Source organism: Budorcas taxicolor, chromosome 11, assembly GCF_023091745.1.
Source record: "Budorcas taxicolor isolate Tak-1 chromosome 11, Takin1.1, whole genome shotgun sequence".
Lineage (NCBI taxonomy): Eukaryota > Metazoa > Chordata > Mammalia > Artiodactyla > Bovidae > Budorcas > Budorcas taxicolor.
Genome location: NC_068920.1, coordinates 30,350,434 through 30,372,638, shown reverse-complemented (window position 1 = coordinate 30,372,638; position 22,205 = coordinate 30,350,434). Strand labels below are relative to the sequence as shown.

The 22,205-nt window shown below is 42.0% G+C and overlaps 1 protein-coding gene across 2 annotated transcripts; it reads right to left on the bottom strand.

Annotated features, from left to right (window-relative positions):
• Nucleotides 1-421: 421 nt before the first annotated feature.
• Nucleotides 422-20,762, bottom strand: PGBD1 (piggyBac transposable element derived 1). 2 transcript variants are annotated; one of them, XM_052648020.1, is made up of 8 exons: nucleotides 20,695-20,762; nucleotides 17,078-17,122; nucleotides 15,820-16,226; nucleotides 14,506-14,662; nucleotides 12,070-12,182; nucleotides 10,368-10,467; nucleotides 9,640-9,736; nucleotides 422-2,014 (listed from the first exon to the last, which is right to left on the bottom strand). In XM_052648020.1, the coding sequence occupies exons 3-8, from the start codon at nucleotides 16,210-16,212 to the stop codon at nucleotides 457-459; spliced, it is 2,418 nt and encodes an 805-aa protein (XP_052503980.1). In that variant the 5' UTR covers nucleotides 16,213-16,226; nucleotides 17,078-17,122; nucleotides 20,695-20,762; the 3' UTR covers nucleotides 422-456. The 2 variants fall into 2 exon arrangements, with proteins under 2 accessions (XP_052503980.1, XP_052503978.1); XM_052648018.1 differs by lacking the exons at nucleotides 17,078-17,122; nucleotides 20,695-20,762 and adding an exon at nucleotides 17,921-18,014.
• Nucleotides 20,763-22,205: the final 1,443 nt, after the last annotated feature.

The window sequence follows — 22,205 nt, the reverse complement described above, 5'->3', positions numbered from 1 at the left end:
CTTTTTCCTTAGGACTGCTGTGGCAATTCTGGGTATTTAGTGATTCCATATAAATTTTGGAATTATTTGTTCTAGTTCTGTGAAAAATATTAATGAGTGATTTGATAGCGATTATATTAAATTCTGCCTGCATTTATACATTTATAAATTCCCCAGAAAAAACCACCAGGAAAAAAAAGGCAGGATTTCATTCTTTAAATGGATAATCAATTCAATGCAACTAATAAAGCATTTCCCATATGTTTATATCAAAATTAGACAAACACAAGGTACCAATGGATTTCAACATTTTTACAGATCATTTGTTATAACAGTTTTTGAAACTCTACATTTTAAAAATAAATATTAGTTATTTAATTGTATACATACATCATGTTTGCTGTGGGTACAATCTGCTGTATAGTTGTGACTTTTCTGTGTTTTATTAATGTCTTCATTGTGTCTGTTTCACCTGCCTTAATCTGACATATTCGCATTCTGCTCCAAGTAGAAATGTGCAACGTATCTCCGAAAATCCCCGAGGTCTAGACAGGCGCCTGGGTTACAGGCTCTGTGTAGCTGCCATGCATTGCTCATGGCTATGTCAATCATATAGCTCACCAAAACTGAGTACCATTTCTTGCTTCTTATTCTCACCCTGTATTTGGAAGTGATCTGCTCCATTTTAGCTACACCTTCCCTGCATTCATCATACAGTTTCACTATGGATGGTTGACTTATCTGAGGGATCTCCTTGTCACTGGCAAAACAGTGTATCTCATTGACTGGCTCTATGCCAACAGCATTGGAACACAGACTGATAATACCATCACCATGCCAACGACACAAAATTATCTCATCATTTTCTTCTACTCGGAAATCACAGTACCCCTTCTTCATTGTTTTCATATGTTCTGCACTCATAAGGGGGCATTTTTCAGTCCTGCTCTCACGAATTGTCCCTGTTGCCCTCACCCCTTTCTTCTTCAAGGCCGACACCAATGTGACACTTGTAAAGAAGCCATCAAAGCACAGGTGATATGGATACTGACCCCTTGCTAAAAGAACATCAGCAAAATTCATCACGAGGTTTCCACCGAAACCAAGATCAGGATCCTTACCTGCCATCAGAGTTGCTTCTTCTTGATGAGGCTCAAACCAAACCAGATAACCCTCTGTGGTAGCACCACACCAGATTTTATAGCCAATTCTAACAGATTTACCATTCAGAAATTGGTCACTATCAAAGCACTCACACATTGTCTTATCAAAACAGTAGTATTCTTCAAGGGGAGCATATAGGAGAAAATTTTTATTCATTTGCTTTATGAGAGGCCTCAATTTTGTGAACTTATCATTCTGATCTAGATGGCTATTATCTGCAAAATGCAGGTATGAGAAAATCAATTCAAATCTATCCCTTCTGATTGCATCTCTAACCAGGTTCTGGTCAGCATCAGACATTTCCCAGTACATTCCCCTGCTGGGACGCCGCACGAGTCCACTCAAAAGCAGGACACCAAACACACACCTCACTTCCTGAACTGTGACTTCCAAGTTGACATTTTTCTGAGAAGCATAATTATTGGTTTCACTGACAATCAGGTTGAATGTTTCATCATCAAAAAATAACTCAAAGAACTCTACTGGGTTCAACTTTTCATTCTTGAGATTCAAAAGTCCAGAATCCAGTGCTGACCAGCATGGAAAGTTGGGTTTAATATCTCTTTTGGTCCAGTTCTTCTCTGGGACACCTGACCTTTTTAGCCTTTTTGGAGCAGGCTGGGTCTCAGGCCTGTTATCCTCTTCCACATCTGAATCACCAGAAAACGCAAGGCCTTGGAGCAGTTCACTCACTCGAGCTTTGTCTTTCTTCCTCCCTTTTCGGGTAATGTCTCCTGCAGCATATTCCACGGAGGAGATGTGCATCCGAGCCCACAAATCACCCGGATGACGGTCCTTGAGAGTGTTCAAATGCACAAGTGTCCTTTCAACAGGAACAGGGGTACCACAAGGGTTCTGGGGTACACAGTCTCTGAGAAAGAAAAAACATAGGCTGTAAAAATTCTCAGTCTTATTTACTGATACAGGATAAATCCACCGACACCTAAAGATTCTTCTGTGAGGAATACTTCTCACTCCTCGTGTTTCTGTGGGGAGAGCTCTGGCCAGACTGAGCATTTCTGGCCTCCCTTCTTCCAACTCACTCCTCATGATTCAACTGTTGAATCTGGGAGAAGGAACTGGGCTGTCCTCTTTATGAGCAGGTTGCAGACATTCCATGTTCCTTCCCCCAGCTAAGATGGATCAGGAAGGCCTGTGGGGAAAAGGTCTGCAGTCACTATGCATCCATTTATCTCTGCATCTGAGTGGCTTTATTGGTCTAGCTTCTGTCGGTCATAAAGCTGAGGTTTCTAGAACTATCTGTTTTACCCCTATGTCTCTATCATTTGGTTCTGAATTTGGACAAAGAAATGGGTGGTTATTTACTGAGCCCCCTCATCTCTAACAGACTTTCTGAACAAAGAAGGATTTAGCCTCCTCTAGTTCTGCATTCATCTGGTGGATACACTGTTTTGGGGAGAAACAAAAGAGAAACTCAGACTGATTGCCCTTGAACTGATTTTTATGGGTTTCTCAAAGAAGTGTGCTAAAGTTACTAAGATGAAAACTATTATTTCATACAAGCTTCTTAAATTCTAGAAATCTGCATTTTATTTACTAATGTCCTGTTGGTAAATGGTCTAATTTAAGAAGACATAAGGGAGAAAAAAGCAGTGAAAAAAGTATGGTGTAATATAATTTACAGTACACGTATTTATCTGCTTAGAGCATTTATGCTGTCGTGTCTGACTCTCAGTGACCCCATGGACTGTAGCCGACTGACTCCTCTGTCCATTGGATTCTCCAGGCAAAAATACTGGGAGTGGGTTGCCATGCCCTGCTCTAGGAGATCTTCCTGACCCAGGGATCAAACCCAAGTCTCCTGGGTCTCCTGCATTGCAGGCAGATTCGTTACCCACTGAGCCATCTAGGAAGCCCAATATAATTTACAGTACATATATTTATCTGCTTAGAGCATTTATCATCCTGAATATTGTTAATATCTGTGTGTATGATCCATTCAACACATCCATCTTAAGAGTTCCCTGACATCCTCAACTTCAGGGTTCCTCCTTGAAACCTGTCACTTCACTACACTGAACTTTCCATTGCTGAAAACTCCAAAAGCTCACTCTCTGGTCCCAATTTCTTTTCACTCTAGCCTCCTCATACAGTTGTCCCATGGTACTGGTTGTTCCCTCTCACTCTGACTCCTCCATTCCCTCCTCATTTTACCTCCCTTGCTCTTCCATTTAGACTCCATGATCCATTGCTCTAGTCCCTCTCTTGCCAGGATCATCAATCACCCTGCCCCAGTGTCTGTAGTGCTGGACCAGCAAAATTCAGCACCAGATCAATCCCCTCCTTGGTCTTCTTTATTCCTCATCCAGGAGTGAGCGGTGCCACAGAAATAACACAATGAGGCAGACTGATAACAGCTAATAACGATGGTCTCTGAAGTTCAGCTAGTTAGTCAATATGGCCCAGAAATCCTTCTCATGTCCTCTTGTCCCTTTCTTCCCAGTTCCCCACAATGGGTGTTTCATCACTCTTCTCAGATCTTCTTTGTACTCAGTTCTTGGTATCTCCAAACATGACCTCTTTTCCTACTCCAAAGAGGACCCAGAATTTTTCAGGCAGAAAGTTGCTCTTCAAAATGATCAGTGACTCTTCCCTCCCAGTTCTTCTAGCCTCTCTAGGCATTTGCATTTTTGTTTTCTCTCCGATTTGCCTCCTCTTTATTTGGTAAATGCCGGCTTACTCATCAGGTTTTGTTTCAAATGTTACCTCTTCTGGGATACCCTCTCCAGTATCCAGATCTCAGTTGGGTTCTCTGCTGCAAGATCGATCATCGCTACAGGGCACGAAGGCATACTGCATTGTGTTCCGTGTTCACTTATCTGCTGCACCCTCACATGCCTTACTGAAGGTAGGGTCTCTGTATTATATGTGATTCCGAATATGAGTGATAATATGCTTACTGAATGAGTGAGGATGTTGAGGGTCACTCAATCTCTGATATCATGATGGAGCCTCAAACCTAGAACAGCCTACCCCTTCAGACTTCTTGTCACATCAAATAGTAAGATATCTTGATTCTCAGAGGCACTGTGAGTCATGGTTTCAGTTATCTGATATAAATGTACCTGACAGACACATGAGCAGATTTATATTCTCTAATTATAGTCCTGAGCTAAGTCACAGTGTTACTTCTCTTCGTTTAGTACAGCTTGGCTCAGACTTCACCAGCTTTATGAAAGATTTCACTTCTCAAGCTTTAAGACGTTTCTCTTCTAACTGAGACTGTGGTCCTTGCTTGCCTAAGATGAACAAATGTCAAGAATTCTCATCCCCCACCCTGCTCTTCAATGTAATTATCCCAAGCTGTTTCCTTTTTCTTCTTACTCAAGTCTCCAAGGAGTTGCTGGTCTCACCAGAAGCCCACCTTCTGCTCATGATCTGGTCTCTGCTTCAGGAGCACCCATGCTACACACTCTTTCATTCCACAACCAGCACTCGTGTATGTACTATTTTTTTTTTAATTGATATTGGAATATGGTTGAATTACAATGTTGTCAGTTTCTGCTGTACAGCGAAGTGAATCAGTTATACACATAGCCACTGTTTTTTTTTAAGATTCTCTTCCCATTTAGGTCACTACAGAGCACTGACTAGAGTTCCCTGACAGTAGGTTCTCATTAGCTATCTATTTTATGTACAGTAGGTATACATGTCAATCCCAATCTCCCAATTCATCCCACCCCTCACTTCCCCCATTCCCAACCATAAGTTTGTTTTCTACATCTGTGACTCTATTTCTGCTTTGCAAATAAGTTCATCCATTTTTCTAGATTCCACATATGTGATATTATACAATATTTGTCTTTCTGGCTTACTTCACTGTGTATGACAGTCTCTAGGTCTCTGCAAATGGCATTATTTCATCCCTTTTTATGGCTAACATTGTATATATGTATGACATCTTTATACATTCCTCTGTTGATGGACATTTGGGTGCCTTCCATAACCTGGCTGTTGTAAATAGTGCTTCAGTGATCACTGGGGTGCATGTATCTTTTTGAATTATGGTTTTCTCAGGTATATGCCCGGGAATGGAATTGCAGGGTCATATGGCAACTCTAGTTTTTTGAGGAACATCCATACTGTTCTCCATAGTGGCTGTCCCATTTACATCCCCACTAACAGTGTAGGAGGGTTCCCTTTTCTCCACATCCTCTCCAGTACTTGTTGTTTGTAGGTTTTTTGATGATGGCCATTCTGACTAGTGTAGGTTGATGCCTCACTGTGATTTTGATTTGCATTTCTCTAATACTTAGTGATGTTGAGCATCTTTTCATCTGTTTTTGGCCATCTGTGTGTCTTCTGTGGAGAAATATCTATTTAGATCTTCTGCCCATTTTTTCAGTTTTTTTTTAAACTTTTAATTTTATATTGGGAAATAGCCAATTAACAATGTTGTGACAGTTCCAGGTGGACAGCAAAGGGACTCAGCCATACATTTATGTGTATCCATTCTCCCCCGAACTCCCCTCCTATCCAGGCTGCCACATACCATTGAGCAGAGTTCCATGCGCTATATAGTAGGTCCTTGTTGGTTATGTTTTAAATATAGCAGTGTGCACATGTCCATTCCAAACTCCCTAACTATCCATTGATTTTTTTTTCTAATACTGAATTGCATGAGCTGTTTCCATATTTTGGAGATTAATCCCTTCTCAGTTGCTTTGTTTGCAAATATTTTCTCCCTTCTTGAGGATTGTCTAACTGTAGGTTTGCTGTGTAATGGCCTTTTATTATGTTGAGGTAGATTCCCTCTAAAACCACTTCCTAGAGTTTTAATCATAAATGGGTGTTGAATTTTGTCTAAAGTTTTTTTTTGCATCTATAGAAATGATCATATGGTTTTTATTCTTCAATTTGTTAATGTGGTGTATTACACTGATTGGTTGGTGTACACTGAAGAATCCATGTTGCATCCCTGGGATAAATCCAACTTGATCAGGGTATATGATCATTTTAATATGTTGTTGGATTCAGTTTGCTAGTATTTTATTGAGGATTTTTGCACCTATGTTCATGTGATATTGGCCTGTAATTTTCTTTTCTCTGTGTGTGTGTGATATCTTTGTTTGGTTTGGGTATCAGAGTGATGATAGCTTTGTAGAATGAGCTTGGGAGTGTTCCTCTGCAATTTTCTGGAAGTTTTGGAAGGGTAGGTGTTAACTCTTTTCTAAATGTTTGACAGAATTCACCTGTGAGGCCATCTGGTTCAAGACATTTGTTTGTAGGGATTTTTTTTTCCACTTTGGGGCCGTTTTATCTTTTTTAAACATAATTTTTTATTTATCTTTGGCTGTACTGGGTCTTCCTTGCTGCACAGGCTTTTCTCTGGCTGCTGTGAGCAGGGGCTACTCTTCGTTGTGGTGCACAGGCTCCTCACTGGTGGCTTCTCTCGTTGCTGAGCACAGGCTCTAGGACACACGGGCTTCAGTAGTCATGGCATGTGGGCTCTGCAGTCATGGCTTCCGGGCTCAAGAGCACAGGCTTAGTTGCTCCATGGCGTGTAGGATCTTCCTGGACCAGGGATCCAACTCATGTCTCCTACACTGTCAGGTGGATTCTTTACCCATGAGCTACCAGGGAAGCCCTATTTGGAGTTTTTTAATCAAACTTTGTTTCAGTACTTGTGACTGGCCTGTTCATGTTTTCTGTTTCTTCCTGGTTCAGTCTTAGAAGACCGTACCTAAGAATCTGTCCATTTCTTCCAGGTTGTCCATTATGTTGGCATACAGTTGCTTGTATTATAGTAGTCTCTTATCAATGGCATCCCACTCCAGTACTCTTGCCTGGAAGATCCCATGGACGGAGGAGCCTGGTAGGCTGCAGTACATGGGGCTGCTGAGTCGGACACGACTGAGCAACTTCACTTTCGCTTTTCACTTTCATGCATTGGAGAAGGAAATGGCAACCCACTCCAGCGTTCTTGCCTGGAGAATCCCACGGACGGGGGAGCCTGGTGGGCTGCCGTCTATGGGGTCGCACAGAGTTGGACACGACTGAAGCGACTTAGCAGCAGCATAGCATGATCCTTTGTATTTCTGTGGTGTCAGCTGAAACTTTTTCATTTCTAATTTTATTGAGTCCTCTCCTTTTTTCCTTGATGAGTCTGGCTAAAAGCTTATCCATTTTATCTTTTCAAAGAACAAGCTTTTAGTTCTTTGCTATTGTTTTGTCTCTATTTCTGCTCTGATCTTTATGATTTATTTCCTTCGAAGTTTGGGTTTTGTTTGTTCTTTCTCTAGTTGCTTTACGTGTAAGGTTAGGTTGTTTGAGATTTTTTTTTTGTTTGTTTCTTGAGATAAGACTGTACTGCTATAAACTTCCCTCTTAGAATTGTTTTTGCTGCATCTCATAGGTTTTGGATCAACATGTTTTCATTGTCATATGTCTCCAGGTATTTTTTTATTTCTTCAGTGACTCATTGGCTATTTAATAACATTGTTTAGCCTCATGTGTTTGTGTTTCATACAGGTTTTTTCCTGTAATTTATTTCAAATCTCATAGCATTGTGGTCAGAAAAGATGCTTTTATGATTTCAATTTTCTTAAGCCTCAGTAAACTTGTGATCCAAGATGTGATCTACCTTGGAGAATGTTCTGTATGCATTTGAGTAGAAAGTATATTCTGCTGCTTTTGGATGGAATGCTCTATGAATACCAATTAAGTCTATTTGGTCTAATCTCTCATTTAAGGTTTGTGCTTCCTTTATTAATTTTCTGTCTGGACGATCTGTCTGTTGGTGTAAATGGAGTGTTAAACTTCCCTACTACTCCTGTGGTGCTGTCAATGTCCCCTTTCATGGCTGTTAAAGTGCAAGTGTAGTCACCTAGTCATGTTTGACTCTTTGTGACCCCATGGACTGTACCCTCTGTCCATGGAATTCTCCAGGTAAGAATGCTGGAGTGGGTAGCCATTCCCTTCTCCAGGACATGGCTGTTCAGAGCATCTCAGTATATAAGGCAAGTGCTATGTTGGGTGCATATGTAATTGTTGTCTTCTTCTTGTATTGATCCCTCAGTCATGATGTAGTGACCTTCCTTGTCTCTTGTCTATTTTGCCTGATATGAGTATTGCTACTTCAACTTTCTTTTGATTTCTATTTGTATGGATATCTTTTCCCATCCCCTCACTTTTAGTCTGTATGTGTCCTTAAGTCTGAGGTGGGTCTCTTGTAGAAAGCATATATACAAGGCCCTGTTTTTGTATCCATTCAGTCAACCTGTGTCCCTTGGTTAGAGCATTTAATCCATTTACATTTAAGGTAATTACTGATATATATGTTCCTATTTCCATTTTCTTAATTGTTTTGGGTTTGTTTTTGAAGGTCTTTTTTCTTCCCTTCCTCTCTTCCTCTTTTGTTCTTGTGTTTCCGACCTAGAGAGGTTCATTTAGCATTTGTATAAAGTTGGTTTGGTGCTGCTGAATTTTCACAGCTTTTGCTTGTCTGTAAAACTTTTGATTTCTGTCAAATGTGAATGAGAGCCTTGCTGGGTAGAGTATTCTTGGTTGTAGGTTTTTCCCTTTCATTACTTTAAATATATCTTGCCACTCCCTTCTGGCCTGCAGAGTTTCAGCTGAAAAATCAGCTGATAACCTTATGGGGATTCCCTTGTAATGTGCTGCTTTTCCCTTGTTGCTTTAATATCTTTATTTATTTTTTGTTAGTTTGATCACTGTGTGGTCTCCGCTTGTTCCTCCTTGGGTTTACCCTGTATGGGACTCTCCTCTCTGTGCTCCCTGGATTTGGGTGACTATCTCCTTTCTCATGTTAAGGAAGCTTTCTATTATTAGGCCCGTTCTCCTCTGGGGCTGTTCACCTGTGGGTATGCTCTGTTCTGTCCCCTATTGTCCACTGTGCGAGTTCACAAACTACACTATTGTTGGTGCTGCTCTCAGTCCCACCTTATTAACCCTGGGTATGTGGGCAAATGGCTCTGGTGACTCTCAGGTGTTGTTTTCACCAGGTCACTGGTGCAAATCCTACTATTTCCTTTAATTTGTCCATTATCAGCTTCACTCCTTTTGATTCTTGCTCAGGACTCCCCTAATGGAGGTTGAAAATACCCTACCTATCTTCCTGTCTTAAATCCTTTTCCAGATCTGATATTTCTTTAACCATCATGACAACAGCCTCATCTGCAGCCCTCACTCTCCTATCTCAATTCGCTGACTTCTCTACCTTCTTTTTCTGGCTTTAGTATCTATAGCTCCACAAAAACATAAGGGAGCCAGGGGAACAGTGATCAGACAAGGAACCAAGAGAGGATTCTTGAAGGCAACTGTGTGCCAACTGAAGGTTTTGTGTAATTATGACATACCGATAGGTCAGTGTCTTGGTGTGGGGCCTCCTATGATCATAGAAGTGAGTGTTACTTTTTCTGTATTATTCCAGGGAAGTAGACGTTTACCAACTGGTTTCTCTGGTTTCATTCCAATTTTTTACTTTTGTAGGAGCTATTCTACATGGACACTTACCTGTTGGCTATTCCTGAGGCCTCAGCACCTTGTTCCATTTCTTCAGAAGTTTCTTGCTTTGTGTTAAAAAATCCATCTTTAGTTACAACTTCTTCAGCTAAAATAACACATTGATAATTCAAATAATTCAAATGTCATTGCCACCTGAATCTAGAAAAAAATCTCCAGGGTAGGGAATAGGATGTTTCAAATTAAAACCAAAAATCAACAGGTGTCCCAGGAACATACTCATAGCAATCCGAAAAATGTGGTGGAGAGTGGGACGATAGTAAGAAAGGTCAGTTTCCAGGGAGAAGGCCTAATGGGGCAAAGACTAAAGAAAATAACACATAATTTTTAGTGTTCTCAGAGTAAAGAGAACTTCTTCTGACGTGAAGAAGGGATAAGGCAGAGGTGTTTGTAGCATTTCCAGATATTAAGGGATGTGTGAAAATGACAAATTATATGGGACCCTTGCAAAGTGGGGAAAAACGGGAGCAAAGGAGGAGACACTGAGGGCATCAGGGAATACAGAGGGATGATCAGAGAACAGCAAGAATCAGTAGGCTGAGTGACTAGTAATAGAAGGTACTGTGATTGTGAGGGATACAAAATGACAGGCTGAGAGAAGCGTGGAGATCGAGCCCAGAAGAAGGGGAAAGAAGGGTGTGTAGGAAATGTGGGTTCACGATGGCTGAGTCAGGGTTAATGATGGGAAAGGTGGACCCCAGCCAGAGGCCTGTCCTTACCCATGGGACTGATGTTTGTAATCTTCTCCTGAGCCAGACTTGGAACTGGCCACTCCTCTGAGACAAGGACCGGCGCTGCTTCCTCAGTCTTCACTGATGTCTACAAGGACAACAAATGGCCTCTTACTCTTCACTGTGGTAAAGATATAGGGACTAGTTGTGAAGGGTGCTGACTACCACGCTGCACACCAGTAGGACCAACCAGCAGGGCCTGCTCTCTGAAGGTCCAGAGCATCGTCCTGCCTCTCCCCTACCTTCTGAGGGCTGTCAGCGGTCCTCAGTGTCGCCTGGATGCATCACTCCGGTCTCTGCTTCTGTCGTTACGTGGCCTTCTCTGTGTGTGTTTCTGCCATCACATGGCCTTTGTACAAGGACACTGACCACTGGACACAGGGCCCACCCTAATGCAGTATGACCTCATCTTAACTTGATTACATCCACAAAAAGTCTATATCCAACTCAGATCAGTCACAGGTACCTGGGGTTAGGACTTCAATATATCTTTTCCGGACACAATACAACCCATAACTTCATCTTAGCCCTACTTCAATTAATATTAATTTTCTCTTTCTCTGGCTGGCCTTTCATTATTTGACTCAACACTACTTTCATTCTATTCTATTCTAATTCTATTCTAATTCTACTTTCATTCACCCATATCTCTGCCCTTTCATTGCCCAGACTGTTGATCTTCTTACTCCAACTTAATTCAAACTTGATTACATATGGGTGCAACATTTAATTATTTCTTGGAGTTATTATGTTCAAATGTTTGCACTTTTTAAATTCATACCCACACAGCTTATGGGATCTTAGTTCCTCGATGAGGGATCAAACCTGGGCCTGAGGCAGTGAGCATGCAAAGTCCTAACCCCTGAACCAGCAGGGAATTTTTTCTTTTTTTCTTAATAAATTATTTTGTTTCTCCATTATGTTACATTTTAGGATAATTACATTGATTTAAATATACATAAGGTAAGTTTTACTTGCTATACATTTCACTTGCTATACACTGGTTTTCAGGAAGGTAGAGTATTGAGAATAGGACCCCCTGGGTCTGACAGGATTAAGAACCAATTAGAAATCACAGGTGAAAACTGAGTGAGGAGAGGACTACATGAAAACCTGTCTGGAGGAAACGAACTCAGAGGAAAGGGCCTCAATGGGAGACAAACACTTACAAACTAAACAACTCGGAAAATGATTGGACCACTACAAATAAGGGGAAAAATGAACAAGAGTCCACTCTGTGAAGATACACAGTACTGCCATTACCATCACCAAGTATTAATTGGGCATGTGCAGAACACTGGGGATATAAAGGAATATGAGGAAGAGGTTGGTTCTCAGACTGCGGAGAGAAACCAGAGGTTCCCCAAAAGAGAAAACATCTGAAACTGGGCATCAAATGAGTGGAGGCACTTTTGGAAACCAAGGGCTTCACTCTGCCCCGTATTCTTACAGCCTGAGATTTGGATGGGCCTTCCACATACGGTGCGGAATGAGGTGACAGCGCGTGTGTGAGCTCCCGGATGAGGCACACATGGTGTGTGATATTCGGTGACAAGGTGAAGGCAGAGGAATTGCGCCACCTGAAAGGCTCTCAGGTGACCAGTGTGCGTCAAGGGAAGGGCCACGGATGGGTGGGTGGGGGGAAGGAGGGCTACTACTGAGGTTCCCACAGCCTGGGCACCCTGCTCACCTGGGACCTGGCTGAGTTCAACCCCAGTACTGCAGCCTGGTCTCTGGGATTCTCCTCCTGGAGAGGGTCTGATCTCTGGGGAGCAGGCCTTGTGGACGGAGCAGACAAGAGTCCTGAAAAGAAACAGTAGCTTTTACAAAAGCCCTTTGTGGGGGACCCAGCCCCTAAATCTTATGTTTGTTAAACATCCAAGAACTAAGATACAGAACTTAAGCTAGAACATCACGTCTGTTTTCACTGTCAGGAATTCTAGAGCTTTAGTGTCTCCCACCCGCAGAATAAGTGGTGTTTATGAACTCTTGAGATGCTTTCCAGTGATGCACTTTCACAGACATAAAAGAAAAATCAGCAATCACAGATGAAAATAGGGAGAGGGAAGAAGAAGTTGGTGAATAAAGAAACATTAACCAGAGAACAAAGAAGAAAGGTAAGAAGTGGAGAACAGAGACAAAGCCAAGGGGCAACAGGAAAGCAGGTAAGAGAAAGATGAAAAGAGAAAATGAGGATAAAAAAAATTGAGTTGATAATGGGGGAGGCTGGGTATGTGTGGGAGGCAGGGGGAGATGAGAAATTTCCTTTCAATTTTGCTGTGAACCAAATTTGGCTCTAAAAAAAGTCATACATGTACCCTTGAAACTAATAACACTGTAAATAAACCATACTTCAGTAAAAAAAAGTCAGACACACAGTCATACATAGAAGAGATGCTAACTGCAAACTAGGAGAACTTCTGAGAATCTGCTGCATTGGAAACCATAATCCAAACAGTGATAATGACTGTACATCACTGCACTGTTACTTGGAAAGATTCTTTCCAATTCCTTATCTGTACAGGGGGGGGCACAGTCTACTTTACAGGGGCAATGAAGACTGAGATAACATAAAAGCCCGCTGTAAAGCCCTTTAAGGCCCCATGCAAAGTAATGCACCACTGTTTGCCAAGACGGTAACAATAGAGGGAGTCCAGAATTACTAAATGAAGTGCACAGGGGATATTCTAACCCAGAACACAGCACTACTTTTCTTTGCTTCAACAGTGAATGATTGTGGAATCTTTTTGGTGCTGTTCCTTCATACTAGAGAGAATAAAGCTTGCTAGGAAAATAAAATAGCCTAGCCCATGGTTCACTATTACTACCTAATCTCCCCACAGTGCATATATGCCAAAAAACCAACAGCTTAAAAAGCACAGTGTGAAGCAGGTCTGCTGTCAGAGAAAGGGCTAAGATAAAAGGGGCAGGATGGCAACAGAAAATGGAAGAGGGACAAAGAGATCAAGAGTAATGGGAAATCTGAGAGCAAACGTGAGACCAGACTCTGTGATTGCTCCTTATCATCCTCCTGAGGTGGAAAAGTTTTAGGGTTAAGCCTGGGAAGAAGGTAGAAGAATCTTTTCAAACATATATGCTCACTACACAGACCACACTGATCCCACTGCTCTCTATCTCTGCCAAAGACAGAACAAGACAAAGTGGGCTTAAGTTGCCAAGAATAAGATGATACCAAGGTCTTTTCTACTTCTCCATCAACATATCTAAAATTTAACAATCTGTCTGATGCTAAGAATCACAGCTGAGCATTAAGAGGCTAGCAAAACTCAAGTACTCGGTAGTTTTCATTTTAAACTAGTGTTCCGTGACTGGTGAGAATGAAATACCAAATACACACAAATAACAGTCACTGTAAATCATATTTTTTATGAAAAAAAAAAAAAAAAGGCTTCAATGGTACCCAAATATTTTTCAAGTCTGAACTTCCTGGTTTGAATTTAAACTCCCCATAAAATGGCCCCAACTAACCTTCCCCCCCGCCCTCTGCCTTTCCCCTAAACAAATCCTACCCTCCAGCAGGAGGGGAGGGAAGGCAGGTAGCCTGGGGAATTGTTCATCCGTTCATTTGGTCTCTGGTACCCTGGAGAAATGTGTTTGGGTTATGACTAGCAGGCACACAGGTCCTTGGCTAGAGTCTCCAGAATATCTGGGAGGGCCTACGAAGGTATAAAAAGCCCTTGCGAATGACAGGGAGTGCATCTTGAAGGAGGCCACTGAAGAAAACATTACCATGGGGAAAAAGACAAAGTTATGGAAAGCTACCAAGTAAATATTTAAATTCCAGGTGTGGAATTAGAAATGTGGAGTAGAGACACAGAGTAAAGAGAATCTTGGTCAGAAGGTCAGGTGACAACGATGCCTCTGCTGACCCTGGGCAAGTCACTTATACTCTGAGTTTTGGTTTTCCTAACTATTAAGGGAGTTGAAAAGATCTTAGATTTCTAACATTTTACAATTTCAGGTGTTTTTAAAAGCTTGCTTAGGTAAAGGGTTAGACAAAAACAAAACTTGAGAACACAGATAAACAGGCTTTCACTTAGAAGGCCACGCACCTGTCAGTGGCCTGTTCCCAATGTCTTTACTAAGTTCACCCTCTGGCACTCACCACTCACTTCTTGGGCGGTCTCTTGGGGAGACTCTGGAGGCTCACTCTTCAGGGTGGTTACGCCCAACAGGAGCTGGGGGCTCTGACCCTCCGAAGAGGTTCCTTGACATTCTGTCACCAGTAGGTGCAGGTCCTGTCCTAGAGTGTAGACAGAAGCCTGCGGACAAAAGATTCACTTTGAAAAGGCATCCTGGTGGGAACTGGACTGAACAGCAGTTAGGGACATTTCCCAAGAGAACACCAGACAAGCTTCATTTAGTCCTTAAGTAGCGAGTAAGACAAAGTAGCAAGACACAGACATTCACTCATTTGGCAAATATGGACTGAATGCCTACTAAAGCCACATTCTGTTCTACATGCTAAGCAAAGAAGAGAGACAATACAGGCAAAGAACCCCTGCCTAGAAAGCAAAGCCAAACCCCAGATAGATGCTTATAGTATGTGGAAGTTTAATGGGAAATAGGATATGTACACCATCTCCAAATGTCACCCACAGATTACTAATTACAAAGGGGAAAATGGTAACTTGATAGTGGAGAAATCTGACATATACCACCTTAACCTCATCAGTAACAGGACGATCCACCACCATGTGCCTCCTGAAGTGATGCCCTAGGAGACCACAATGCCACTTCTGTGGTATTCCAGCCAAAATGTACTACCTGGGTCTTATCGTGAGAAAATACGAGACAAACCCATATTGAGGGGCATTCCAGAAAGTAACTGGTCTGTACTCTTCAAAACTGTCATTGTCATGACAAAGACTGAATAACTGTTCCAGATCTAAGAAGACTGAAGAGACAGCAACTAAAAAATGTGTGATGAGGGAATCGGGGCAAAACTGGCATAAGGAACACTATTGGGCTATCAAGGATCCATCTGAACAAGGACTACTACTGAGGTGATAGTATCATAAAAATTTTAATTTCCCCAAACATGATAATCTATATTCCAGTTATACAAAAGAATGTCTTTCTTCTTCAGAAACACACTGAAGTGTTTAGAGATAAAAGGTATCTCCAACTAATTCCATTCTCAAATGGTTCAAGAAAAAAAACTGCATAAGCTGTATGGGTGTGTGTGCGTGCACACACAATACGTATGCATGCAGAGAGAGGGAGCACTTGCTCACACAAGAAGGGCGGCACATTCCTATAACAGATGTTAACATTTCATGAACATGTGTGTGAGTCATACACACAGTTCTCTGCACTACTCTTCTAATACAAGTTATAAATTATTTCAGAGTTAAAAATTAACAGACAAATGTTCACCATTACGTCTCCCACACCACCACACACATTCTCTTCCCACCTGTTCTGAGTCTCCTGCGTCTCTCTCTAGACTCTCCAGCGCTATCAATGCATCCTCCCCACTCTCCAACGAGCACGCCTGCACCCTGGCCTGGAGCTCCTCGGGCAGGATGGTCAGGAACTGCTCCAGCACCAGCAGCTCCAGGATCTGCTCCTTGCTGTGGGTCTCTGGGCTCAACCACTGATGGCAAAGTTCTCGGAGCTGGGCTAGAGCCTCCCGGGGCCCAGGTACCTCCTGGTAGCAGAACTGCCGGAAGCGCAGGCGGCAAATCTCCCGAGTGTGGGAGCCACTCTCCTGTGAGCTGCATGTCTGTTCCCATGTGGGATCTTCCTCCTTCACTTTCACAAGGCTGTCTCCATTTTCAGGAGCAGAGTCCTGCAAAACTTCATCCATGTTGACCTTAAAGGCTTAGAAAACAGTTCACTTAGCTTTTCCAAATGTACACCTGAGGTGTAAGTATTGATCAGTAACATGAAAATAACAAGAGCTTCAAAAATCTATGTAACACATTTATCTTTTTGTCCCCACTCTAAGTGATGCTCAAAAACTGGGCTTGCTTGCCTGTTTTATCAATGAAGTATACCTTGACTCCTAAGGGAATAGAGCCCAAAGGGAGGGGATGCAAGAGAAAAAGGGTTAATAAGAATGCCTGAGCAGCTTATACTTTAGATGGAGGGAAGGTCATCTATCTCTGTATATTTCTCACAGAATACTTTACCTTAGGTGAAGCAGACTTTCAAAAGTCTTTAAGTCTCCATCGCCTAAGATATGCTGTGATGAGATTTTGTTACTTTTCCCATTATGGGGTGGAGTCTTTTTCCTTCCCTTGAATCTGCATTGGTCTGTGACTTGCTCTGACCAATAAAATATGGCAGATATGACACTGTAAGAGGAAGTGCTCTTATAGTCCCTGGCACACAGCCATGAGACTGCCATGCTGTGAGGTCACGTGGATGAGAACCACAGAGCCCCAGCTGAAGCTGAGCTGAGCCTAGTCTCCAGCCACATGAGTAAGTCCGGTAACACTGCCCAGTCAACCTACAGAATCATAAGAAATAATAAGCTGAAGTTGTCTTATGCCACTAAGTTTAGGGCATTATTTTTTTACATAACAATAGATAAACAGCAGAAATATTTCAACTTCTGTTTCTCCCTCTCATTTTTCCTTTTGTTATCTGCATCAAAATTCAATATATCTCTGTTCTAAGAACACTCTTATCTATCTGGTTCTGACTTGCCTTTCACATTTCAGACTCACCTCTTGAAATGCCACAGGATGCCTCCAGCCTTGGACCTTCCTGCCCTGTTATTTCAACACATCCCCAACTGAAATTAGCCTCCTCAAAGCTGCACTCACTCTGTATTTTTCTATTTCTGTTGGCATCACCACCACCCTCCATGTATTCAGGCTCAAAGCCAGCCTACATATAGTGTACATAATCACCCTGGGTCCAGTCAATTCTTCCTCCAAAATGCCTCTTGCACCCACTCCTTCATCTTCCTTTTTACACCATTATGATTGACAGTCACTATTATCACAATATTTTCTGTGTGGTATTCCTGCTCCACCACTTCATCATCACTGGATCAGTATTTCTTAAAGCACAATTCGGACCATATCTGACAACCCCCACCCCCAAATGCTAATTTCAATTGTTCCTGGTTGAACTAAATTCAAACTCCCCAGGATTCGATTTTAGAACTGAGTTTCACTTATGTGTTTGCCACTCGATAAACATTTATCGAGCACATCATTATTTTCCAGGAGCTATCCCCGGAATAAAAGACACAGACCCTACTTCCAAGAAAGCCATCGTCTTCTCAAATGCCTCGTGTCACTGCCAGCTAATACTCAAATTTCTTCCACCCACCTTGTACTTTATGGCCATGACCAGTCTTCTTACCGTAAATCTCCAAGGCCCAGCGCAAATGCCACCCCCAAACTTTCTCTGAACCACTCAGGCGGAGGGCGTTCCCATGGAAAAGTGAGCCCAAGCCTGCCTCACCAACTCGCTTCACTCTCCAACTCACAGGTCACAGCCCCCATCACGACCATCACCCCTTGCTCCTTGGGGACAGGGTCTTATCTTTGCCGGCGTACCTGGTATTCAACAAATACTGGTGGATGTCCTGCTGAATGCACGGAGATGTACTGGGATGCTAAGACATCCCGCGGGCACAGAACGTATCTTACGGCGATCGCACCCCAGCACTTGGAATACAGGGGGCATTCAGTGAATGACTGCCTTAACTGCTAACAGCCCAAAAGTTCAAGGAACAAGCACAACAAAGACGTAGCTGACCCAGTGAAAAACCCCACCGTAGACCGGAGGCCCAGCTCTCCAGTCCGGAGAAGCCAGCTGCCTCGCCTGGTGGGCGTGCCCCCACTTCCTGCCGTCTGGACTCCCGGCTGCAGCCGAGCCGGCTCTGTGTCTCTCTAGCAATGCGGCCGGCACATCTCTCTGGTGCGTCTGGAGGACTCCAGCTGCCACAGCCCAACAGGCTCAGTAGCATAGTCTCTGACAGACCATCCGGATATCCCCAAACTACCCCTCATTTTTGCAATTATTTCGATTAAAAACCAAATAGATGATGAAGACATAACTGAGTTTCTGTCTTTAGAGTCCCCAGAGGCTGCTGGGGAGACAGATGAATAAACATTGCAATAGAGCAAGCAGCACACATTTAAAAAATTTAAATATACGGATTCGAATACGCACACCTAAAACTCAAGTTGCACATAACTGCATATATAACTTAGTTAAGCCTGCTAATAATGTATCAATATATCAAAATATATTAAAAAGTCCCATAGTAAACAAAAACAAAAACACACCCTCAAGTTGCACAGACTGAAATGAAAAATATCCCAACTCCCCACAGTTAACCACTGTTATTATTTTGTGTATACCCTTCCAGGACACCACCAGCCACACAATGCTGCTGCTGCTAAATCATTTCAGTCGTGTCCAACTCTGCGCGACCCCACAGACGCAGCCCACCAGGCACCCCCATCCCTGGGATTCTCCAGGCAATAACACTGGAGTGGGTTGCCATTTCCTTCTCCAATGCATCAAAGTGAAAAGTAAAATTGAAGTCGCTCAGTCATGTCCGACCCTCAGCGACCCCATGGATTGCAGCCTTCCAGGCTCCTCCATCCATGGGATCTTCCAGGCAAGAGTACTGGAGTGGGGTGCCATTGCCTTCTCCACAGCCACACAATAGCACTCAACTAACATTTGTTTAGTGTGTATTTTCAACCACCCCTGGCATCATGATTTTATTTTATATCTTATCTTTTTCAGTTAACTTGGCGATCTTCCCATACCAGTTTATCTTTTAAGAGCTAATTAGTATTCCAGTGTATGGGCTAATTTACTTAACTATCCCTACTATATTTTTTCATTATAAGTAGAGAATACCACTGAATATCTTTATATGCGTTAATGAATATATTTCTAGAGTAATACATACTGGAATATATTTGCCAAAGGGCATGTGCATTTAAATTTAAATCCCCTGTTTAATTTTTAAGGGCACTGCTGTTTAAGAGTAGAATGAGAATCTAATAGACTAATTCAGCCCAGGTGAACATGGTGGTTCAAAATCAGAATTAATATTAACAACCAATTAACATGTGAAAATATGGTCAGTTTTGACAGTAAAACTCTTTAAATACTCTAAAAAGTAAACTCAAACAGAAATGGCCAATCAGAAGATATTGTTGCAATATAGTACAGCCTTCCCGACTTTCTGCTTTGAGTAGATTTTTAACTGCCTTTTAGGGTGTCTAGGATGTTTTATGTTGTAAGCAAAACCCCAATCGAATCTAACATTTGCCCTTTGTTCAACGTTTCCATAATTTCCAGGAATAAGAAAAACATTATTTAAATATATCTCTATCCATCATTTGTGTCTAGGTGGTTATTTATGGGTTTGCCCTGAGGGTACAGATGAGTGCACCACTTCCTTTGGAATTGTAAGGAAGAATTAGGTTAAAGTGTCAATGAACTTAGGATGCTTGTAATACCTATACTATAGAATCATCATGAAAAGAAAAAGCCAAGATTAATTTTCAAGAGAGTTAAGGGTGTGTACTGTTCATGGGGTTCTCAAGGCAAGAATACTGAAGTGATTTGCCATTCCCTTCTCCAGTGGATCACGTTTTGTCAGAACTCTCCACCATGACCCGTCTGTCTTGGGTGCCCCTAACACGGCATGTCATAGTTTCATTGAGTTAGACAAGGCTGTGATCCAAGTGATCAGTTTGGTTAGTTTTCTGTAATCATGGTTTCCATTCTCTCTGCCCACTGAGGGATAAGGATAAGAGGCTTGTGGAAGCTTCAGTCAATCCTAAAGGAAGTCAGTACTGAATATTCACTGGAAGGACTGATTCTGAAGTTGAAGCTCCAATACTGTGGCCACCTGATGCAAAGAAATGACTTATTGGGGGAAAAAAAAAAACCCTGATGCTGGGAAAGATTGAAGGCAGGAGAAGGGGGCGACAGAGGATGAGATGATTCGATGGCATCACCGGCTTGATGGACATGAATTTGAGCAAGCTCCAGGAGTTGGTGATGGACAGGGAAGCCTGGTGTGCCGTAGCCCATGGGGTCACAGAATTGGACATGACTTAGCAACTGAACTGAAGGGTATATAATTCTTCATACTTTGAATCTTTTCATTATCATCGCTCTTTAATGAGAATAAAGATATTTCAGGTCACTTCCTTAACTGAGTAGAATCAAATAGATCTAAACTATGATATAGAGCTAAATATTTAGGCATTAACCTCAGCACATCCCTCAAAACTCTTGGAAAACTCCCTAGTATCAACTTAATTTTACTAATAAAAGCAGAATAAAAGATACATACCTTATGGCTTAAGCAATGGAATATGACTGACTTTCCATAAAATTCAATTTCTTGAAAAATTACAACTGCTTCTCCTGCAGATTTGGTCCTTCTCCAGAAAATGGCATTAACTGTAGCTTCTGGTCAGCTTGCACTGAGTCAGATCACAGTGGGACGTGGATCAAAGACTCCTAAGTGCCTATTTCAACCTTCATTTTCCCCTTTACTCTTAGTGACAGAAGCCTGATTTTCAGCTGGACACTCTGAAACCCAGAATAAGATATACTTTCCAGTTTACCTTTCTTTAGTTTTGGCCTATGATATACGTGCTGAAGTGATTTATGGGAAAGCTGCTTAAAAAGGAGCTGACTGATGGGGAGGCATCTCTGTTCTTCTGCCTTCTGTCCACATTTTGTATGTGATAGCTGGAGCTTCAGCAGCCATCAAGGATCATCATATGATGACTTTAAGGAATGATGGCATGAAAGGCAAAGGCTGGGGCCCCTAGTGATGTCAGAGAACCACCTTCCAGGCCTGCGCTGCTGTCTCTGGCCTTTTCTATTTAAGAAAACACAAACTTTTATTATGTTATTCCCACCTTTTGTGTTTAAATTATATGCAGCTGAACAAAACCTTAGCAAAACCTGAGGGCTCGCCAGTCTTCCCACTCACATGACAGACTAAGAAGTCTTCCAGACAGCGGTACCCCAAGCAGCTGCCACCAATCAGCAAGTGGTGTTTATCATCCTGGTGACATATTCAGAAGTCAGACTCCCCTAAGCTTACTAGTCCTCACCATTACCATGACATTTTGGCATTCACAATGTGACGATCATGATCTCTTCCAAGCTGATTTTATTACTTGACTTTCAAAATTCCAGAACAAACAGCATTTTAGAGTTACATCATCAGTATTAAAGGAAAAAAATCTGATTTCTTTCCCCAGACATTTATCAAAGTTCCTATGCAGCAGCCACTATACTAACACTGAAGTTATCAAGTAAGATAGTTGCTACTTGGATTAATTCAGCCTGGTTCATTCAAATAACTTACAAAATCTCTTCCATAGTCTAAATAAAACTTAAGTTTCTAATTTGAATCAATGAAGTATACACAGCAGGGATGGGGCTGGGAAATGGTAAAATTAGATCATCATTGCTTTCCAAAATGCTTCTGCTGATTGAGGTGGGGATGGGGTAGTAAAATCAGTAGGGAAAAATGTTCACCATTAATAACCTGCACTTTAAGATACCTTTGAGGGACTTCCCTAGCAGTCTGGTGGAAGTCTGTGCTCCCAATGCAGGGGGCATGGGTTTGATCCTGGTCAGAGAACTAAGATCCCATGTGCTGTGCAATGCAGCAAAAAAAAAAAAAAAAAAAAAAAAATTAAAAGGTACCTTTCAGTGTGGTATTCCAAAGTCTTTTTTTTTTTTTTGTATAGGAGACTGCTGCTGCAGCATGTGCAAAAATATCAACCCTCTCTTCTTTTGCTTAAACCTATAGATCTATACGTACTTGACTCATTGATGACG